At 42.0% G+C, this 23,024-nt stretch overlaps 1 protein-coding gene across 6 annotated transcripts in view; it reads right to left on the minus strand.

Moving 5' to 3' along the window:
* pcnt (pericentrin) overlaps positions 1–23,024 on the minus strand; it is a 40,195-nt gene that overhangs the window by 12,025 nt on the left and 5,146 nt on the right. For 4 of the 6 annotated variants that reach the window (XM_039786986.1, XM_039786989.1, XM_039786984.1 and 1 more), the window contains 39 exons: positions 22,374–22,523; positions 21,344–22,254; positions 20,899–21,258; positions 20,060–20,258; positions 19,415–19,831; positions 19,108–19,326; positions 18,700–18,795; positions 18,399–18,542; positions 18,072–18,291; positions 17,765–17,844; positions 17,314–17,611; positions 17,102–17,202; positions 16,727–16,838; positions 16,471–16,597; positions 16,114–16,233; positions 15,947–16,025; positions 15,636–15,740; positions 14,893–15,004; positions 14,757–14,797; positions 12,563–12,697; positions 12,184–12,430; positions 11,920–12,070; positions 10,838–11,291; positions 10,499–10,696; positions 10,309–10,380; positions 9,506–9,610; positions 9,149–9,301; positions 8,286–8,432; positions 6,237–6,397; positions 5,657–5,823; positions 5,280–5,461; positions 4,472–4,634; positions 3,163–3,405; positions 2,067–2,299; positions 1,726–1,833; positions 1,410–1,430; positions 788–1,024; positions 528–701; positions 132–284 (listed from right to left, as the gene is read on the minus strand). In XM_039786986.1, coding sequence (XP_039642920.1) covers positions 132–284; positions 528–701; positions 788–1,024; positions 1,410–1,430; positions 1,726–1,833; positions 2,067–2,299; positions 3,163–3,405; positions 4,472–4,634; positions 5,280–5,461; positions 5,657–5,823; positions 6,237–6,397; positions 8,286–8,432; positions 9,149–9,301; positions 9,506–9,610; positions 10,309–10,380; positions 10,499–10,696; positions 10,838–11,291; positions 11,920–12,070; positions 12,184–12,430; positions 12,563–12,697; positions 14,757–14,797; positions 14,893–15,004; positions 15,636–15,740; positions 15,947–16,025; positions 16,114–16,233; positions 16,471–16,597; positions 16,727–16,838; positions 17,102–17,202; positions 17,314–17,611; positions 17,765–17,844; positions 18,072–18,291; positions 18,399–18,542; positions 18,700–18,795; positions 19,108–19,326; positions 19,415–19,831; positions 20,060–20,258; positions 20,899–21,258; positions 21,344–22,254; positions 22,374–22,523 — 7,395 coding nt within the window. The remainder of the gene's footprint in view (positions 1–131; positions 285–527; positions 702–787; positions 1,025–1,409; positions 1,431–1,725; positions 1,834–2,066; positions 2,300–3,162; positions 3,406–4,471; positions 4,635–5,279; positions 5,462–5,656; positions 5,824–6,236; positions 6,398–8,285; positions 8,433–9,148; positions 9,302–9,505; positions 9,611–10,308; positions 10,381–10,498; positions 10,697–10,837; positions 11,292–11,919; positions 12,071–12,183; positions 12,431–12,562; positions 12,698–14,756; positions 14,798–14,892; positions 15,005–15,635; positions 15,741–15,946; positions 16,026–16,113; positions 16,234–16,470; positions 16,598–16,726; positions 16,839–17,101; positions 17,203–17,313; positions 17,612–17,764; positions 17,845–18,071; positions 18,292–18,398; positions 18,543–18,699; positions 18,796–19,107; positions 19,327–19,414; positions 19,832–20,059; positions 20,259–20,898; positions 21,259–21,343; positions 22,255–22,373; positions 22,524–23,024) is intronic. The other 2 variants (XM_039786990.1, XM_039786987.1) reach the window with 1 other exon arrangement.

Genomic DNA, 23,024 nt, shown 5'->3' on the forward strand with positions numbered 1-23,024 from the left:
GTTTTTGCTTCCCTTGGTCTATTTTTTTGATTTAATGAGAGAATGAATATAAGAAACAAAATCAACACCATGTGGATATGAAAACCTTTTAAATTGAGCTCATTTAATGAAATTAACCAAATAGCATCTACCTTTAGGGCAGCAATCTGTTCTTGGAGCTCGTTAACATGAGCTGCATTCTGATTGGTCAGTAGCTCCAGCTGTAGTGTGAGGTGTTTTAGTTCAACCTCTTTGATGCTCAAGTCCCTCTGCGCAGTGTCCAGTTGGCCAAGTAGGACCTCCACCTAAAAGATATAACAGGTTTATTAAATAAAGACAAGATGCAGCAGCTTTTGGTAGAGAGTTAAAAATACTGAGCTTTCAGAGTTTTCTATTCTAGTGTCTGCTTTTAAAAGATGGATAAAGTTTGCATACCCATTTGTACCAAAAGGTGGCACTGCAGCCAAATACATCAATCAACAATCATCACCTATCAGCCCAAACCATCTTAGCTAACAAATGCCGGCTTGGCATAACATTTTACAGACCTCTTGCTCTTTGCTCTGTAGGCTCTGCTGAGCAGCGTCCAGAGCATCACTAAGCTCCTGGATGGGTTCTCGTGTGTTGTCATGGAAACAGTGTCTAGTCTCGTCCACTTTGGACTGCAGGGCGGAGATCTGAAGCCTGTTAGACAGCTGCTGCTGCTCCAGTGCCTCCTTATCCTGATAAAAGTGAGTACATTTGTGAGAAAAAGAACAGTTGGGTGCATAATAGTATTAAGAGTGATTTCAAGTTCAAGTGTTCTTACTTGTGTGAGCTCCTGTTCTCTCAACTTTGCTCTGTGGAGCTCTTGTTCCAGTTGACGGACAGATGCATCACTCTCAGCGCTGTTGAGCAATGCTTGCTCGAGCTCTCGGATTCGCCCAGCTAACTTGTCTATCTCCTCATTGCGCTCTGCAATATCACGCTGTGCTTGCTGATTGGCTGCGAGCAAAGAGGCATGGTCATCTGCCTTGTCTTTGATGACAGCTTGTAGACTCTCCACCTGCAGAGACATAGAGGGGGCAACATTTTTGGATGACAAGTTTGTCATGTTTCAAGCAGCAGAAACACATTTGCGAGTGGAAAACTACATGTTTTTTTCAGATAAATAAGCCATTCCGGATCTGCTGCCGCTGGTACCGAATATTGAAGTTAAGCCATTCCAAAGAACAGTGGCATGGAGGTGAAAGACAAATGGAAGTGCAAAACAGAAGTAAATGAATATAAGCAAACAGAGGACGAAATGGAAATTATTGTAGAATGAATGACAGGCACATATAAGCAGTAAGAATTAATCTTTGGATGATTAAACAGAAATAGTTAACAATACACACCATGCACAAGACTCAGAGGAGCTAAGAGAAGTTTGCTACAGTTAGATTTCATACCTGCAGAACCAAGTCCTCAAACTACAGCAATCCGTTCAGCACAGGGATAAACACATGGCAAAGGTCAGGCTCATTGGCAAACAAACAATGCATTCATCACATCAACCTCTAAGTAAGTACAACTACTACATATACGTCAGTTAACTGGTTCATAATCCCATCAGCAATGCATTAGACACTCATCACAAAAAACACTGCAAATACAATGCACTCTTTATCTCATAACAAGCATTTTGTGCGATATTGTCCAGTTAAGAAGTATTATAGATTATTAGACGTTACTGTATAAATTTACCATCAAATGAAAAGGCCTCACCCTGTGTCCTTTATTATCCACGCTGGCTGTCTGTCTGAGTTGGGCCTCCAGGCTTTGGATTTCCTGCTGGAACTCGTCTCTCTCGTGTTCACGCTCCACAGCCTGCTCCTATACGCACAGGAACAAGTGATGTGAAAGATTGTGTCCGCTACATAAAGCAGCAACATGGAAAATTGCCTGTGACACTCAAATAACACTAGAACGAAAATGAAGCCAGAAGGTCATAATTCTAACTGTTTAGGAGACTGCAAATGAAAGGGACAAACAAAAGAGCAGATTCATGAAGAATTACATTTAACATTATTCAAGATTACGGATTATTTCAATTTGTAAAATCTCACTTCTATAAACTGCCTGTCATGTTTCAGCTGTTTCTCAAGTGCTTGGACACGCTGGTTAAGGTCTTCGGTGTGGGTCTTGTGGTGCTGCTCTGTCTCCAGGCACTTTGTTTCCTGCTCTTCCAGCTCTCTCTCCAGGGCCCTGAGGCGCAGGGACAGAGAGCTGTGGTCCTTCTCTGCCTGCCGCTGCAAGTCCAGCCTATCCCGGGTTAAACGCTCCGTCTCTGCCAGTAGAGCTTGAAAAATAAAAGAGGAAGGTCAGAGCAATTGTTTCGATATAAATACGTGCACACAGGAATTTTAAAAGTGGGCAAGACATTAGAGGAGTTAATACATACAGCTATCAAACATACTGTGCCTTTCTTCCAGAAAAGGCACTGAATGCTTGAACTTGACAGCTCTTAACTAGAACATTGTTTAAGAGGTAAAAAAAAATAACACCGCACTAGGGCTGGGCGATATGGAAAAAATCTAATATCACGATATTTTTGACCAAATACCTTGATATAGATACCGCAACGATATTGTAATGTTGACTATTGGTGCTTTCACAAAATATTTACCCAATGAGATTTTTGATAAATAACCATCAGGAATGTGGATATAATGACTAAGTGGGTAAAGGTAAATAATAGAACAGTTACAACAGTCTGGTAAGTTCAGAAAATGACATCACTTTACTGTAATACAGACTTTAAAACCAGGAAAAGACAACACTTACGCCATATTACGATATCCAAAATCTAAGACGATATCTAGTCTCATATCACGATATAGATATAATATCGATATATTGCCCAGCTCTACACAGCACTCAAAGAGCCTTTGCTACAAGCTACTGGCAATGGCAGTGTTACAAACCGCAAACTTACACAGCACTGCAAATATACTCCATATTCATCCCCACCCCCTCAACACACACTCATACTCCACTCTGACCCACAAACCTGCGTCAGGATCTAAATTGAGCCAATGGCCTATGGAGAGAAGACACATCTGAGCACAGACATTATCATAAGTGTGTGGTCAACCTCACTAAAGAGGTCATGTAACATTTTATGCAGACAGAAAGGCATGATTTTGTGCTTGAACCGCTCACCTTTCTCCCTCTCCCCCAGTCCAGCGGAGAGGTGCTCGTTCTGGCGCAGGAGAAGTGAATGCTCCTCACTGAGCTCCTGATGCTTCAGTCTGAGAATATCCAGCTCCGCAGTAAGGCCCTGCATTTTGTGCAGCTTTGCTTTCAGGTCCTCCAGCTCCTCCACTAGCCTCTCCTCTTGAGCCTCCTTCCGCTGCAGAGTCTCCTCCAACACTGCTTTCTCAGCCACATAGCCCTCTAGAAGCCCTGAACACATCATCATCAGGTTTATGTGAAAGGCAAAAAAACAAATCCATGTTTGAGATTATTATGCTCAGCATCAGAAATAGCTTATGAGTTATGTTTAAACTAGGGTTGGGTACCGAACCCGGTACTTTTACCGGTACCGACCGAATCACGTCGGTACTACAGAGTATTGGTTCACGTAAAATCAAAACTGTGCCAAATTTCGGTACCTGAGAGTAAACGCAAGCTTATCTGTCCTCTCTGCATATGACAGAGAGCGGAGGTCAGAGGTGCGGACGGAGTAAACTACGTCGGCTCTGCAGTGTTGTTGAAGTCACAGTGAGTCACGGCAATGCCAATAAAGTGGTTTCAAGTGTTGTTCCAGTTTTTCAAAACTTTCACTGTGATATATTAATAGCAAGCCGAAAGCAGTCACTATGCTGTTGACGTTACACTTCCTCTGAGACGAGCAGGCACAACAGTGGTTTCTGTGCCCTGGGGACTGACTGACAGGCTGAGGTTGTAAGTCACGGTAACTTTATTTCTACAGCACCTTTCAGCAACAAGGCAATTCAAAGTGCTTTGCATGAAACATTAAAGAGTCATGATGAAAATAAAACAGGCTAAAATATAAAATACAAATACAAGAATAAAAGTTACAGTGAGTAAGAAATTAATAATTATTCAATTTAATAGGTTGTAGGGACAGGTTTGGGAGGAGAGAGGGAGGAGTTTTATTTTTATTTTTGTTTAAAATCTGTCAGTGTAAAATATTCTAAACATAATGTTCTAAGTAAATAGGTTTGGAATTATTTTTACAACTGAAATTATTTTTGTAATTACAGAGGGAAAGTACCGAAAAAAGTACCGTTGGGTACTGGGAACCAAATTTCAGGTACCAGTATCGGGATTAGTATTGGTTCAGATGCGAAAGGTACCCAACCCTAGTTTAAACTTTAGTGTAAGTGGTGAAATTTGAGCATAGGCACAGGAGCGAGGCATATTAACAGTCCGTGGTTTAACTACTGCAACTTGGCAGCATAACAGGAGTCAAGTGAAGCACACCCAACAAGGATACAGTGCTCACCCTCTGCCTTGTGGAGTTTTAGCTGGAGTTTACTCTTCAGCTTCGCCTCCTGATCAAGCTGCTCCAATTGGAGCTTGTGCTGCACAAAGAGTTGGGCGGAGTCTTCTCTGCCCTGAGAGAACTTTTCTTCCAGAGAATGGTGGAAATCATGAGTCTGCTCCAGCTAAAAGAAAAAGTGAGAAACCCACGATTATAAGACAGTTTCCAATACTATAAAGAAAGAAGGTTTTTGTGTGGACTGTTATCGATATTCGTAGGTACAGTACAGGCCTAAAGTTTGGACACACCTTCTCATTCAATGTGTTTCTTTATTTTCATGACTATTTACATTGTAGATTCTCACTGAAGGCATCAAAACTATGAATGAACACATATGGAATTATGTACTTAACAAAAAAGTGTGAAATGACTGAAAACATGTCTTATATTTTAGATTCTTCAAAGTAGCCACCCTTTGCTTTTTTTGATAACTCTGCAAACCCTTGGTGTTCTCTCAATGAGCTTCATCAGGTAGTCACCTGAAATGGTTTTCACTTCACAGGTGTGCTTTGTCAGGGTTAATTAGTGGAATTTTTTCCCTTATTAATAAAAAAGTAAAGGGTGGCTACTTTGAAGAATCTAAAATGTAAGACATGTTTTCAGTTATTTCACACTTTTTTGTTAAGTACATAATTCCACATGTTCATTCATAGTTTTGATGCCTTCAGTGAGAATCTACAATGTAAATAGTCATGAAAATAAAAAGGAAACTCATTGAATGAGAAGGTGTGTCCAAACTTTTGGCCTGTACTGTACATGCATCCTTTACCTGTGTGTTGGCCTGGTTGAGCAGCTCGAGTAGTGTGTCAACAGTGTGATGCAGTCGGCTGCAGGCATTTAGAGCCGCTTCTTCTCCCCCAGGATTGATCTGACTATCTGAAACCAGCAGGCTTTCACAGAGCAGATGGGTCAGCTCCATGTCTTCTGAAGACATGTCTGCAACTGAAATACCTACGAACAGAATAAGTTAAACATGTATTGTTGCATTGATGAAAATATTTCAATTGCACATACAAAAGAAATACCCTTGGTCTGCAAAGAACTACATACCTACATACATCTTAAACTAGACTGAGCCAAAATAACGACACATCATCAAAGCCTAACATGGCCTACAACTTCAGAACGAATGAGAGGCCAACAGACCTGATTCTTGTGCGTCTTTGTTTGCCGTTGAGCTCTTCCGATGGCTCGACGATGTTTTGGCTCTGGCAGTGATCTTTTGTCCGATCAGGTCTTCTGTTGCAATGGTGCAGCGAATCATCTCAATCAGCACCTTCTTCAGCTTTTCATTGGCCTGGTGCAGTTTACGTCTGGGAAAATAAAAAAGGGCATCAGACACACCTATACGCTAAAGCAAAGTACACAACTATGTTGGCAAACTAATTATTTGCTACATTTAACACACTAGTGTCTGAATGTTTCCAACAAAGTTAAAATGGATAAAATAGTAAAATAAATGGAAAAAGACAAAGTCTACAGTAATACCAACAAGACTTATCAAGGCAGAAAGTAAAATTTCTTCTGAATCCAAAGTAATGTATATAGTCCAAAGTTGCCATTAGCTTGTAATGTCAAACATTTAACTGAAAAACCCACAAGTCACCAGGTAATGTTAACTAAGGGCTGATGTTCTCAACATAAAGACATCTCAAAGTATAAAATTCACCCAGCTACACATATTAAACAATGCACACAACATAAAAACACACAGACCATCACTTACCTTTCCTCTTTAGCAGTCTGCAAGTCATCAGTGAGCATCTTGAGAAGGTTGCCTCCCTCCTGACTCTCTCGCTCCCTTCGTTGGAGGATATTGTCCAAAGTCTCCATCTCTGCACGCTTCCCTTCTAACTCTCCCTGCAGACAGCCAACCTCAGCTCGCAGCTGGAAAAACAGACACACAGAGAGCGCTTGTTAAATTCTACCAACTACTTAAGACAAACCTATTAAATGCCCCTCTCCCACTAGGGGTGGGAATCACCAGAGGCCCCACAACACGACATTATCATTTTACTTATGTCACGATACTGAGATTTTAAATTTGATTGCGATATTCTGCAATATATTACCTTTTACCAACTTTAAATTATGTCCCCAAAGAAAAACTTTGTGAAAATCAGTTTTATCTAAAAACATAAATTTCTCCGTTTGTTCGTCCTACTTCAATTTTATTGCTGCAAAATGGGACTGTCAAGCAGACAAACTGAGCAACACACATAATAAAAGATTGGTACTTGGCATCCATGTATCAATACAGTACTGACACAGAAAAATATTGTGATACTAGGCTGTATCGAGTGAGTGAGTGAGTGAGTGAGTGAGTGAGTGAGTGAGTGTTTGTAAAATTGTGTGCCAGAGAGGGGAGAAACATAGGATTGACCCGCAATTAGGGTAAGAAGTTGAAACCAAAGACTGGCTCACTACCAGCTTATTCGGTTTGTTCAAAAAGCATCATAGTCTCCGTTACAAGAGAAACCAAATCACATGGCCACCAACAACCTATCAGTGCTAGGAGCATGACAAAAGCTACATCCAAAAAGGAAATCAAAACCAGATGTCGATTGTCAGAGAAATCCACCTTATCCAGAGACAACAACCAGCACCAGTATTCAAAACACATTAAATACATCCAATATATAAGCTACAAAAAACACATTACTGCTCCTTTAAAACCAGCCTAAAGCATACATACACGCACACATACAGTATACTGACTAATCATCCGGCATCCTTGGCAGACGTACTCCAGTTAAGTGCCAAGTCAGTGTGGGATTTGAGGCAAGCACAACTTCTGGATTCTTAGAAGAGCCTTCATCCGAGTTTTCTTTCAGGGCTGTAGTCAATTTCTTTTAACCTTTCGTTCCATGACCACTTCATTCTCTCCCTCTCCTTTGATCATGTCTTCCCTCCCTTTTTCCCTCTCCCTCCCATCAAACACACCTCATGCAGCCACCTGCCGCAACAAAACAATGCTGTTGCCCTGACAACAGCACCCTCTCAACCGCTCTCGCTCATGTGTGTGTGTGTGTGTGTGTGTGTGTGTGTGTGTGTGTGTGTGTGTGTGTGTGTGTGTGTGTGTGAGTGAGTGAGAGAGAATATCTCACTATCAAGAATCAAGCCGGGAAGGTGCCATTAAATTTGGCATATATACATACATACATACAATGTATACATACATTAGCCACATTTGTTGATTGTGCCAACAAGATTTATTATGGATTTACAAAATGAAAAGTAGAAGAAAGGTATGGGACTGCAGAAATCACAAGTATTTATGAAGCAAGTCCCTATGAGGCCAAAGGATTTAGGGGGTATAGCGATTATCTTGTTAGTTACCAAGGGGATAGTAAACGACTAACAAAAGTTTCAGTATGCTTCACATCTCCACAACAACCAACCAACAAAATGAATGGTTGCTCCAATGACAGGCAGAATATACTGTAATAAAATGTAAATGAATAGAGACAAAAACTAAATCAATGCATGTTGCTATAAATGTGAGATTACAGATTATTCAGTATTACAGTATTTATTAGGATACAAAACAGATCTGTCTAGTCTGACCCCCAGCAAAGTGAGGCGGCAGGTGTCACCTTATTTAAACTTTTCATTTGCACTAAAGACAATTTAAAACCTGTAAAAACACTAGACTAAGAAGGGATTGCACAGGTGTGTGTGTGTGTGTGTGTGTGTGTGTGTGTGTGTGTGTGTGTGTGTGTGTGTGTGTGTGTGTGTGTGTGTGTGTGTGTGTGTGTGTGTGTGTGTCCAGTACCTGGGCCACCACAGCGTCTAGCTGCTGCAGTTGGACAGTGAGCTGGCTCATTTTGTCCGTGTAGCTCTGCTCCTTCTCCTCCTGTTCAGATGTAAAGCTCCGCTTCAGGTCCTCAAGCTCTGCCTCCTTCTGCTCTTCAAACTCCGTCTTCAAACAAAACCGTGATGTTCATGAATTAAAATATGCAGATCACCATCTTTAAAAGCTGCAGTATAGCATGGGTTTATCAGTTCCTCAGCTAAAGAGATCTCCGGCCATGTGTCACTGCCTTATGGCTGACTACTGGCTTGCACATTTCGGACGGTTAAAGGCCAAAAAAAAAAAAAAATACCTTCAGCCTTAAAACCTTCTGCATCAGAGGATAAAAAGCTTAGATCCATCCCATTTAGCCACTGTTCAGATGGCAGTAACACAAACACACCCTCAGCACAGCTTAGCACACAGATTCAGAGAACAAAGAGACAGATAGACAAGAACACTTCTACATATATGATGGTGGGATTATGTGGAAACTGGGTTTGAATAAAGCTCCAGTGGGACAGAGTCCAACAGGAAGAGCTATCCCTAGGAACGAACGGGTGCACCAGCAGCTTAGAGAGCTACAACACACTGACACGCTTACACACTACAGCTCTCAATAATCCGGAGATATTACATAATGTTTCAAAACAGGCACTCAGTCAAATAAATACATAAAATATAATGGGAAAGATCATATTTTTCACATAACATGAATGATTATATACAGGCAACATGGCTGCCTAAAAGGTGTTCAAATATTAAAGATCTTTAGCAAAAGGATGCTTTGAAGCTTTCTCCCCATCATCTCTTTCCTCATCACTCCGAGGCATCTCCTGTTTTACCTTCAGTTGATTAATCCGGTCCTGCAGTCTCTCCTCTGATTGGACTTTGAGGAGCTCCACCTCTTCGAGGAAGTGCTGACGCTGCCTTGATGACTCCTCTTCAAGCTCCCTGCGACATGCCTCCAATTCCCGCGCAGAGACACCCCTCAACTCCTACAGCAGACACACGTCATCGCTTTGTCAAATGCTCAGATTCATAATGCTTGTCTGAACCAATCCAAATAAAATACTAAACCATTATGAAGGATGAACAATCATTCTGTGTAATCCCTTCTCTAATGGGCTGTAAGAGCCACAGAGACAAGAACTCTACTGACAACTATTTAAAAAACTCAACAGTCAGAGCACTGCACAAACCTGTAGCTGGAGCTGGTACTGTGCAATGAGTTGTTCTTTCTCAGCAGTGCAGGTATGTGAGAGCTCCTGAAGAGCAGTGCTGTGTTGTTGCTCAAGTTCTAAAACCTGAGAAAAAAAATAAAAGAGCACAGTGCAAAGACAAATGAAATCTTGCTGAACATTGAAACATCAAATTGGAGCGTGCACGATTAAAAAGTCAACATTTTCTGTCCAAAACTGATATAAAAAAGGAAAAAGCATTTAAGAAAATGGATAAAAAAAAAAAAAAAAAAATAATAGATAAGGGTTTGCAATATGGATAAAATCCTCATATGAGCTGTAATTTTGTGATGTAATTTCATGTTGCATTAACAATGTATATAGTAATATATTTGTAACATTTATAGATACAATAACAGGTGACCCATTACCTACAAAAGGTCAAATACAACCAGAGATTCAGTTTATTTCGGCATCCCATCCAAATATGCTCCCAAAAAAGATTTTATTTTGCATTTTTACTTTTCAAATTCTTCCTTTGTAAAGACTGAGGCAATGTGGTTTCAAGTTAGGAATGACCGAATGGTGCAGTAGTATGTGATGGCCAACCACTGCAAATATATTCTCAATCAGTGGAAACCACGGTTTGCTTTGACTAGATATTGCATTTATAGACATTGACTTTTTGCCTCTGATCAGTTAAAAAAATAAAAAATAAATAAATCACAGAATATTAAATATTTCTTATTTATGTCAATACTTATAATTTGGGCTATTTAAGAGATTAGAACACCATAGTAATGTAAGGATGATTGGGTAAGTACCTGCTTCTTAAGGGTCTCCAGGGCTTTGCAGTGTTCAGTATCTAAGGCCTCTTTTTGAGTAGCCAGTTCAGTCTGTAAGAACAAATTGTGGTAAAAGTTGTCAGTAGAAGTTGTCAATTGCTTGTATATTCACTTATTGATTGATGATTTGATGTTAGCCAGAGGTCGACCACCCATCTTTAAGTCTCACCTTGTGAACGTGGCTGAGCTCTGCTGCCATGGCACTAAACTTCTCCATGTGCACCTGAGCCAGCTCTTTCCTCAGCTCCTCCCTGACGGACAGCTGCTCTGCAGCATGGCGCTCCATTATCTGCTTATGTTGAGACTTCTGGAGATTCAGGTTTTGAAGATACCTCTCTTCAAGTTGCAGTATTTCATCACGCAATGTCTGAGATTTTCAAAAAAAACGATGGCATTCAAAAGTACTTCGGAACCATAAACAAGGGCAGTATTGTGTTCTAAAGAAGTTCAAACATTGCTAACATAAGGTTTGACATTGTTTAACTTGTTACAAATTCTGTGTCCTTACTTGCACTTCCTTCAGGTAGGTTGCCTCCAAAGTGTCCATATTACCCAGCATCCTTTTTTCCAGTTCATCCCTCTCTTCTTGGTGTTTGCGAGTCAACTCTGCTTCTAAAGCCTCCAGCTGAGCCTGATTGGTCTCCTGAAAAACAGCCTCCAGACTTTCAAGGTCTGCCTTTCGTTTGGAATCGAAGGCTGCTTCCAAGGCGACAAGCTCAGCGTTGTGTTTGGATTCAAGCTCAACGGCCGTAGCTGAAAGCTCATCTCTGTGACTGGCACCGAGTGAATCTTGTTGTGCTTTGTGTTTGGCATTGAGTGTGCCCTTCTCTTGAGAGTGTTTTTTCAGTAGTGTTGCTCTCTCATGTTCCAGCTCAGTTTGATGTTTGTTCTTTAGTTCTGCCAGAGAGATTTCAGATTTCTGGGCCAAACTCTGCTCCAACGCTGCTTTTTCCTCTTGGAACCTGAACACAGACACAAAATACCTCAAATTGTTCAAAGAGCATTTTCAGTGGTCCTCAAAATCAAACTGGAAGTGATTTGATTTTGATTTAAGGAAAAACACAGCAGTTCCCAGTGGCTTGGTGCATACCATTGAGTTTCCAGACCATAATAGCAGCACTGTAGCTGAAATTTTGTCATGCACAATAAATGTCACAACTTTTAAAAGGGGACTGCCCATTTTTCTACAGTTTCTCCTTACCTACACTCTTGAAACGATTAGTCAATCGACAGAAAATGACAAATTTGATCAGTTAATGGTTTCTCTAACTTGAGATTAGCGGATTTTGTCTGTTATTGGAAATTGAATACCTTTGAGTTTTGGACTGGTGATCACAAATACAACCATGTTAAAGATGGCACTTATTTTCTTGTTATTTTAAATGTTAAACAATTAAGTCCAAAAATGCAACTGATTTTTGATGCATCAAAATCAATAATGCTATGTGATACAGCTTAAAAAAAAAAAAAAAAAAAAACACAACACACTTTAATACAGCACATATACAAACATGACTCATTTGTCACTGACAAGCCATTGATTGATTGTAATCAAGACTTAAGGCTCTTGAGCCTCGATAGAGAGCTCACCTCTCTTTGGCTTGGCGTAGCCGCTCTTCACCCTGTTCCTGGAGGAGAGCAGTGAGCTCCTTCATTTCTGTTGCCATGCGGCTCTTTGCCCTTTGCAGCTCACCGTCATACTGGGCCTCCAGTCTTTGCCGCACTATTAGGACCTGTGGGCCTAAAAGACAAAACACAACATGTATGAAGCTGATGGAAAACCCCCCACTTCTGATCTGACTAGAAGCTATAATGAACTGACAGTCTACTTCAAGTATTTCAAAATGATCTTACTCTCATCGTTGTCCAGTGCAGCCTGTAGAGATTTTAACTTCTCCTTCTCCTCGTGAAGTAATTTTTGTAGGAGTGTTCTCTCCTTCTCCATCTCTTTGTGAAGGTCTGACCTCAGGTCAGAGAGCTCAGCTTCATGCTTCTCTCGGAGCTCTTCTCTCAGCTTCTTCATCTCCTCCTGCACATTCTCCCTCTCCTGTTTCAGTGCTTCTTCAAGATGAACAAGCTCGCCAGCAAACTCTCGTTTCAGCTGAAGGAGGTGGCAGGAACATTTACATAAATAACATGGTTTGAATTTCCCATATTGTATTAATACATCCGTATAACGATCATTATATTTGTACAACCTTTCTAGTATGCAGGCTTGTATACGAGTGTGTACCTTTTGTGTGTTCCTTTGCAGTTCTGCTTCATGTTGTTTACTCAAGGCAGCCAGTCTGTTCTCCAGAGTGTGAATGATGCTCATCCTTGTCTGCAGCTCCTCAGTGTGAAACCACATCCTCTGTTCAACCTCCACCTAATTAATATCACCACAACATTTTATTAGATTATATGGCCAATAAAGTCAGTGTGGGTTTTTTTTTTATTAAAGGGGTGATAGAATGATTATATAGGGTATTTCACACTGTTCCTTATGGTCTCCTAATGGGGTATGTAACATTAGTTGGGCTGAAAATGGCCTGGTTGATATTTTATTGGCCCTTATGCATCCCTGTGTTTTGGCCCTATTTGTAACAAGAGCTTTTCTTCCAAATATGGTATGGTCATGAATATTTAGATGAGCTGCGCGCTGCCTGGTTGAGCCTTAGCCCCGATACACACACAGAGAGACGCCGCTGATTGGTTGAGCGACTTCGCCATACCGCATTAGAGGTCGTGTGCTGATTGGTTGAGCCGAATCTCCAATACACATACATTAGAAACACGGCAGAATCTCATATTCCAGACACTGCAATGTTTCCTTACCAAATTCACTTCTGAGACTTTTTGTGCGAGAAATCAACTATATAAAGCTCAAATATGGGCCGTTTTACGAAAATGGATGGCTAATTGCAAATTTGGTAAAACCGTGTCGGAGTTCAGCTGCCTGTGTTGCTGGCTCGCCGCCTGGCCTGCCTTCCTCCACAGACCCCGGCTTGCTGTGAGCTCGATTGGGCTCGACGCGTTGCTGCAGCCCACAGCACCTCATACCCTCGCAAAGTCACCGTTTGGGCTGGTGGACTACTACCAGCCGCTGCCCTGACATAGCGCCGGCGGCGCATCTCCTCTCTTCCTGCTAGCTAAATGGTGTGTGAGAGCGCGGTCAGCGAGCTTGTTACACCAGCAATCTCTTACCACATGTTACACACATGTCACGCCACTTAGCTATACAACATATAACTATATGTTTTATAAAGCTAACAACGGTGTCCGATTTCAAGTTAATGAATATTTGTAAGCTGTACGGGTTTCGTTAGCTGCGACTGTCCCTGCAATCCTATGTGTACAGGTTGCGGCTAGTTAGCTTCATTTTTGGTCGTAATTTCAGTATATTTACAGTTTGAATTTCGTCACGCCACTTATACAACATCTAACTATATGTTTTATAAAGCTAACAACGGTGTCCGATTTCAAGTTAATTAATATTTGTGAATTCCAGAGGAATTCTAAGAGGAGGCTAGCTAGCTCTCATTGATAGAGCTCCATCCAGCCGCAGGCTCTATCAATGAGACTCATGGACAAGCGGCGTTTATTTTCCCAATCGTTTGTTTAAATAACTCAACACATTATAATTACACACATTATAAGATTAACTAGAATCTGTGGTAAGAGAATGCTGGCGTAACAAGCTTGCTGACCGCGCTTTCACTCAAATACACCGGGCATTTAGCTAGCTAGCAGGAAGAGAGGAGATGCAGGCCCTGGAGCTCTGTCAGAGCAGCGGCGTTTGGTAGTAGTCCACCAGCCCAAACGGTGACTTTGCACGGGTATGAGGTGCTGTGGGCTGCAGCAGCCGTGCCGGAGCTCAATCGGGCTCACAGCAAGCCGGGGTCTGTGGAGGAAGGCAGGCCAGGCGGCGAGGCAGCAACACAGGCAGCACCAGCCTCTGAAGTCCGACACAGTCGGACAAAATTTGCAATTAGACATCAATTTTCGTAAAATGGCCCATATTTGACCTCGAAGTAGTTGATTTCTCGCATAAAAAATTCTCAGAAGTGAATTTAATGGTAAAATAGCATATGAACAATGTATACATTTTCTGAGATCTGCACGACCTAGATTCAGAAGACTAACTGATCTCAGGTCAGTTGTGTAGCCTATGTAAATGTTGGGGCGTGACCGTTCTCTTAATACACCCATGGGTTGACAAAGGTTCCGGTTTTTGGGAGGTTGACGTCAACTTCCAGCTTTGTTGGGATTCGCCCGTTTTCAGCGGCAGTTTCAAAATATGAAATTTTCATAGTAAAGGGGTGTCAATGGGATTTTGAGCTTATATGTATGTCCTATTTACCCACCGAACTGTCGTTATTCAACTATGACAGGGTAAAATCGGTTTTGCATTCTATCACCCCTTTAAAAAGATTATCTCTTCTCACCTCAACCTGCCTTGCTGCCTCCAAACGAACTCTGGTAAGCTCTGCGACAAAGATATTTGAGGAGTCATTATTTAACTTTAGCAACTTCTCAACGCCATATTTGCATTTTATAATACGTGTATGTGAAGAGAAGTACCATGTAAGTGATGGTCAGAAAGTTTGGCTCTGAGTTGCTCCAGCTCCAGGGCATGACGAGTCTTCTTCTCTTCCAGCTCTTCATAGTACTGGTCAGTGAGGTCTGAGCGCACCTAATGCACAAGTTATAATATAAAAACAAAGAGTAAAAAAGGGCCAGTATACTCCAAAAGAACTGCTTGTCGGACGTTCAAATAGCTTCCCCCTCTGCCCACATCATCCCAACACTGGATTGGAGGGGCTGTGTCCAACCATTTCCGGAAAAATCCAACATTCACACCCACTTCACGCCATAATTAGCCAGCTGTGCTAAGGTTAGAAAGGAGCCAGGGTTCTACTGTCTCTCTAGCCCTTTTTTCCCCCTCCCCCATTCTTGACAACCAAATTCTGTCACTCTTTATCTGAACAACCAAGTGCAACACTATAAATGGCTTCCAGGAGAGACTGTCTAAATATGGGATAATGGTGCTCATATTCAAACAATATCACGTCTCCCCCCTCTAGGATTGCTGGCTTTTCACCCCGCCTTCAGCATGGTCATTCGGCACAACCATGAACACTTCGGATTTCTGACGTGGTTGGACAACACCTTACAAACTAGTTCTGAATGCACAAGAATGATTCTAAAAAAAGCATAACCCAACCTTAAGGGTACTGTGTGCCAAGAACCTCTCTCATATTAGCTTCTTATTCTGTTGTGTAAATGGAGGCATTCAAGATAGAAGGACTGAGTTTGTTTCTGACCTGTCTCAGCTCTTCCTCAAAGGAAAGATCCATAGAAGATTGTAGATTGGCAAGCTTCATTGTGTGTTTCTCCTCCAGTTGAAGGCGCAAACTGTCAAGTGCTTCCTGGTTGAGAAATAACATGACGCTTAAGATACCTTGTAATCAAAATCCCAAAACAAATGCAGTTCGAAATGTGCAGAAAATCTCGTGAACCCTGCCTGAAATTCTATTAAGACATTTGAAATTGCTCAATTGCACACATTTATCTAGCAACATAAGGTGTTCAAAATGTCTTATACCATTCATTTTCTCATATAGTATGTACGCACTTTGTGTTTCTCCAGTTTGAGGCCAGTATCAGAAAGCACATGATCTTTCTCCTCTTCAGTTTCGCCTTGAGATATAGAACTGAAAGAGACCAAAGGCGTATTGAAAAGAATGAAATCCAAGATTGTAGTACATGTATCTGGTCTTCCATACTAATCTACTGGCATACCTGTTATCTGCAGTCTTAAGCACAGATTCCTCCAAGGCATTTTCCACCAGCCTTAGCTGGAGTAGAGCAATTTCCTCTCTGTAGCTCTCCTCTGTTGCCCGCAATCGCTGCTCAAAGTATCTAAAGGAGGATAAAAAGGTAAAGCATGTATACATTTGCATGGGGTCAGTGAAAGGGTAGAGGACAATAGACAGATAGGAGTGACAATCTTGTAGACTGTGACCAACACAAGATATACTGTGCAAACCGCATCATCAATAAATAATTTTTAACTCAAACCTGGACATACAACAGAGAGAAAAATTCTTTTGTGAGAATAAATGCATCAACCTACGGTCCCGTTTCGTGCCCTCATACCTCCTCAGGCTTTCCAGCTCAGCCTCATTCTGCTCTTTGATTTCCTGTTTTTGTTCATTAAACACCGTCTTCAGGCGCTCGATATCATCAACACGAGTCGAGCGAGCGAGCAGCTGCTCCTTCAGCTCTGTGAGAAAATAAGGTAGACAACAAATGTTTTCTATACCTTGTACTTGGGGCTGTGAGTATTTACATAATGAACTAGATGAAAGTACAGCATTGTCAAGCAGATGTCAGGCTGGTTTATCAATCTCACCTCCCAACTCTTGGCGACTGGTCCTCATGCTCTCCAGCTGGGTCCACAGCTGACCTACTTCTTGCTCTGAGCTCTGTTTTAGCAAGGTCTTTTCCTCTTGAAGGCGCAAAACCTGGCTCACAGAGAGAAAACAATCAATCTTTTCTCTCTCTCTTTTTTTTTTTTTTTTTTTTTAACAAAAACTTCCTTTTATTTATTGTGGATTTAGATTTTTATAAATGTCCTACTGTTTTAGTGACTGGTGCTACCCAATACATGAAAAATTAAAAAAAGAATATGAAGCTTTATTATGGTTATTAAATGATATAGCCTATGGACTGAAATAATAAATAAATGGCAATTAAACTATGTGTCCATGTGTTTCAGTGCACTCACCTCTTGCTGCAGTTGTTGCTCCTTCTCCTGTAGGTGGAGTGCTTGCTGCTCTTTCTCCCGCAGCACTGCCTTTTGACTAGAAACCAACTCCTCCAGAGAACCTAAGCAGCATTCACAACAGAGTGAGAAAAGCAATAACAATTTAAATTAACAAGAACACAAAATACATGGAATAACATGCAGTGTAAACTCTGTAGAAGCATCCAACTCACGGGCAGCAGCATCTCTATCAGCCCAGGCTTGTTTCAGCTCTTCCTCCAGTTTCTGGTTCTGCTCCTTACTGGAGGTCTGGAGTTCCCAGAGCTGGGCCCATGACTCCTGCAGCTCTGACTGGGTCTGTGACAGAGCAGCCTGGGCTTCAGTTAGTGCTTCGTTTGTCTGGGTGAGGGAGGCCTGGGTGCTGGCAAGTTCTGTCTGGGTGGCAGTAAGGCTGTTCTGAGTCTCTGAGAGAGATGTCTGGAGGTTGAAATGGGTGCTCTCAGCATCCTTATCCCACTGTGATCTAAGAGTCTGAGAAAAAAAAGAGAAGACCAAGATGAATTGAAATATATAATCTAAATAAATTAAATGTAACAATAAAATGACAGACTCAAATGAATGACAGAATTCAAATCACAGAATTGCAATAAATCAAAAGGCAACACAATTTGTATGAAGCTTGACCTGTATCTCTTTGGACTGCTCTTCCTCCATGGCAGCTCTCTCCTGAGCAACACGAGTCTCCCACTGCTGCTTCAACTCATCTAAACATAAATACACAAAACAAATGAAAAGATTCACCCACGCCCAAGTCCAATGTGAAGGTTACATCAGTCATTGTGCTCTACTTTGTCCTGAACATGCTTCTAAATAATGAGAGTGACTCACTCGCATCCATAATGGCACGTTTTGAGTGCACCTACGGGCAAACATGAACAAGAACAATGGCTGAAAAAAAAAAAATGAAAAAGCACTCTTAGTTTGCACTCACTCATGTTTTGTTGGTGCAGCTCATGCAGTCTCTCCTGCTGCTCCTGGTTCTGCCGTCTGATCTGGTCCAGTTCTAACTGATGCTGGGCCTGCAAGAGTGCACTTTCCTGGGCAAATGTCTCCCTCGAGGACGCCTGGACCTTGGTGAGAGCAGACTCCTGGGACACGTGGGCATTGGTCAGGCTCAGACGCAAGGCTTCAAGCTCGCTGGTCTTTTCGACCTAGCGGAAATGAAAGCGTAAGGTACGGTTTTGTGTGAGAGCTTTTTCTGGTCTAGTAGTGATTGCAAGTTGGGACAGTAGTGTGTTATATTCACATTTAGCTATACCTGAACCTGCTGCAGTTCAGCCTGGTGAGCAGCCTCCATGCTCTCCCTCAGTTCAGAGGACAGCTCTGTCCTCAGTTGACTAAGCTCCTCATTGTGTTTGGCGGTCAGCTCTGAAACCATCCTCTCGTGCTCACGTTCAGTCACCTGGGGAGGTGAAAGAATGGGAAACATCAGAAGCTACACACAATTGCAATAGAATGCAAAAAGTGTAATAACTAAAGGACAGGAGATTCCACTGTAGTGAGTCTTGCTGAAAGTGCAGTGTTCACTTGGGAGTATTCAGACTTATTTATTCGGATACCTGTTTGATTAGGCTGATCTGCCTTTTCTGTTCTTCCTCCATGATGGCCTGCCGCTTCAGCAGTTCCGACTCCAGGTGAGAGTTTGACTCAGAAATCTAAGAATTAGATAAACAAAAGGAAATTACAGGACTACAAGGTACTTACACAAAGTTTAGTGCCACTAACGCTGCACAATACACTTTGTACTTATTTTAATGATAGGAAACCTTGACAAATATTGAATGTGAATCTGTATCAAATATACCCAATGAGAGACAACATTCAATACTGTGGAAAAAGGTTCATATGCTAGTTTATGAAAAAATTGTTATGGTAATGGAAAAAAAAACGGTTAAAAAAACAAGTCCTTTCTTCATTCATCTATAAAATGAATGGCCCCTGAAGTTTGTGCAGTCTGTAAATCCCACCTCTTGTTGATGTTTCTCCATCAGGTCTTTTATCTCTTGTTGGTGAGATGTCTTGAGCCTTTCTGTAGCCTCCTCAACAGCCACAAGTTGCTTCTCCAGAAGAGCCTTCACCTCCTCCTCTCTCTCCCTCTTCTGCTCATCCAAGTGTTGCCTCACATCAATAAGCTCTTTATCCTTCTCCTGTCTCTCTTCCTCCCATTTCTCCTTCTCTTCAGCCAACTGTAAAATAAATAATTTTGGACATCATGTTTAATCTCTTGACGGTAGACATTCCAACAAGCAAAATAAATGACATCATATATCTCACTTCACAATCCTTGGCTTTTAGCAGGTTCTCAAACTGTTCCAGTTCCTCCTCTAAGACTTGTTCCATTTTCTTAATCCGGTCTTCCATCTCCTCTTCTTTTCTCCTGTGCTCCTCTCTCTCCTGCGCTGCCTGGACCTGGGCCTCCTCCAGATTGCTAAGGTTTTGTCTCAAACAGAAGATCTGAGACTCCAGTTCATTCCTCTCTTTTCCAGCACTGTCCAGACTGCCCTGGCTCTTCTCCAGCTCTTCCCGCAACCTTTCCACTTCTGTTCGAACATTCACAACCTGTGCACGAGTAGTTTCAAGCTCCTTTAATGTTTCGTCCAGCTCCATAGTCCTTTGACCTAGTAGGGCTCCTGTGGTTTTGTGCGCCGTTTTGGCCTCTTCTAGCTCCGACATGAGAAGTTCACATTGAGCCTTGGGAAAAGGAAGAAATGAAAATTAGCTTTCTGTACATTATACTTATTTTTTTATCAATTCATTGCCTCCTACTTTTGAAGCTTTAAATCAAAAACATACTACTGCTGTATTGTACCATTTCTATCCATCTAAATTGAGTTGGGCAAAAAAAACTGCATGCAGAGACTAGCATGTTTACATTCTTACTAAGCAGTTAAGACAAACCCACTTATCACACCCGCATACCTGTAGTGTTTTCAGCTGGTCGTCATCAATGATATGGTTGTCTTTTTCTCTTTCTTCCATTAAGACACCTAGTTTGTTCTTCAGGTTGTCTTGTTCATGGGCTCTCAAGTTTATCTCCTCCTCAACACGTCTCCTCTTCTCCTTCTCCTCTTCAAGCTCCCAGAGAGCCTGCTGGAGCTCTTCTGTTACTTGGGCCCACCTGAACATAAAAAGACGGTTTAAAATTGTTTTTATTGAGTTGATTAAAATGGTAGAATAGCTTTGAGCAACCAATACAAACATAATCACTTTGCATGAGATAATAATAGGGCCAAGAAACCTATGAGCACATCTCTGGTAAACACAAGATTTAAAGAGGGGCTTTGGCATGATTCTTTGTGGGTAAACTCAGTTTTACAGATCTGTTGAATAAATCATATGAATGTTAGTTGACTAAGACTTTCTTTAATCAAGGACAGCCCTAGATAAGTTTCAGTAAATTCACTTCTATCCAAAAGCTTTAACATACTTTAAAAAAGGAACCAACAATGATTTTTACTTTGAGAAAAACATTAGGATGAAACATTTAACCCCAAAATTAACACACACACACACACACACACACACACACACACACACACACACACACACACACACACACACACACACACACACACACACACACACACACACACACACACACACACACACACACACACACACACACACACACACACACACACACACACACACACACACACACACACACACACACACACACAAAAAACATAAGCTGAAATAATAATACAAAAGACGAACAAAAAAATGAATTAACTACATGCCCTAATTAACTTAATTACCTGCTCCTGGCCTCCTCCAGCTCTTCAGCACTGTTGATGACTTCCTCCCTTAACACATTCAAGTCTCTGTCCTTGAGAACCAGCTCCTCACGGAGCTCCCCACACTGCTGATTCAGCAGCTCTTTTTCCAGGTCAGTTTCCTCAAACTGCTGCTCGGACAGTTTACTCAGCTCCAGCTCGCCAGAGGTGGAGTTGTGAAGCCACTGGGATGGAGACTGAGGGTGGGAATGATCAGCCACGGGGGTGCCAGGGGAGCCCTGAGGGGTAGAGGTGTCTTGGAAGTTGTTGTTGTCTTCGGCGAAACGGTTTGAAATTGACAACAGAGGCTCATCTCCAAATACTTCACTGTTCAGCTCAAAACTGCGAAGAGGCACAGAAACAAATTAGGGGACTGGACCAGTCTATGCCTCAGAAAAACACACATAACAATTAGCATTTCTCTAACCTGTAGTCTGCAGAGATGTCCAGCTGACTGCAGTGTTCTAAGCTTTCATTGACCACTGAAGATTGGGAGTGTGCATGAGGAGCTGAAGACAGGTAGCGCTCCATTAGAATATCCCCAGGAATTGATACATTCATGCTGTACTCATCAGGTCCACTTTCCAGATCGGCCTCACCTATACTAATCTTTTCATCACAACTAAAACCAGCTTTTGCTTGGTTCTGCCGATTCTTAGAAGCTTTGAGTCCTATTACCTCTTCCTCTCTAAACTTCAGTTCTCTCTCCCTCTCCTCCAACAGCTGCCCGACTCTCTCTACCTCCTCTCTGTGCTCCTCTCGGAGCCTCTGCATCTCCTCCTCCCGTCTCTGGAGACGAAGAGCAGAGCTGGCTACCTCCTCACTAAATCTCCTCTTTACGTCGTCTTCCTCCTGAAGCCTTTTCCTCAGCTCCAGCACTTCTCTGTTCAGAGTCTCCTTCTCCTCTTTGTACTGCTGCATCTCAAGGCACTGAGTTTGGACTAAGCTAAACTGTGTCTGGAGGTCTTGCAGCTGTGCCTCCCTTTCTTTTTGCTCCTCTTCCCTGTCTTTCTTCTCCTCCTCCAGTAAAGAAAGCACATGTTGGTGTTTCTCCATCTCCTTCACTAGTTCAGCACATATTCGTTGGCTGTTCTCCCTTTCTTCTTCCAGCTCAGCCCTCAGTTTGCGAAGAACAGTGTCCGTCTCACTGTCTGTGCCAATGCTGAAGTGTTCAACATATGACTGGGAGCCAGGACCTGCACTCCCCGATTCTCCTGAAGGAGCCTCCTTATGACCGAGGTCTGAATCTTGTGAGCAACGGCCATGCTGATGCTGTTGTCGAGTGTTGAGGACTTCAGCCCCTGACTGACTTTTGATGCGCAGAAACTCTACACTGGTCTGTGTGAAAGACAATTCATGCAAGTTCAGTTGCTGTGCATATGAATAGTGAAATGCTTATATTTAGGGAACAACAAGCCTAAAGTGCTGTGCCAGATTTAGCTTTGAGTGGCACTTACCTGCTGGAGCTGTCTCTGTAGCGCCTGAATCTGTCCAGCAAGTGACTGTGCCTCCAGTTGTACCTGGTCTCTGCTGGCCAGGGCCTCCTGCAGGTTGGAGCTGAGCCTAGCAATTATCTCATTACGCTTCTCCACAGCCTGCTGTAGCTGCTGCAAGTGTAATAAATGTACGGGTTGATTTTTTTTTTTTATAAACACAGACATATACCGTACACAAAATACATATTTAGAATAGAAAATTAGACCAATTTGCATGTTAAAAAAAGGGGACACTGTACCATCATTTTAAGACTTCTAAAACATAACATGTAAAACGCTATAGTCAAGACAATTTGAGGCCTTGAAATCACGTAATATAACAAGACATTTTACAGCATTTGCACAACTCGAAACAAATAGATGAACTATGCTGTATTTTCTGATCAGTGCAGTCAAGCAGACAATGCAGAAGAGCAGACAGTTACGTTCCCCATGGGTTGCTGATGACAAATGAACACAAATACACACGCCCTCTTAATCATACACACAGCACTATCACAACAAGGGTCCAGTTGTCTTATGGCTAAATAAAGCATAACGAGAAATGACTCCATATGACCAAATAAATCTAAATACACTGCAACAGGAACACTGATTTATAGCAAGGTTTCA

This window comes from Perca fluviatilis, chromosome 20 (genome assembly GCF_010015445.1).
Source record: "Perca fluviatilis chromosome 20, GENO_Pfluv_1.0, whole genome shotgun sequence".
NCBI lineage: Eukaryota > Metazoa > Chordata > Actinopteri > Perciformes > Percidae > Perca > Perca fluviatilis.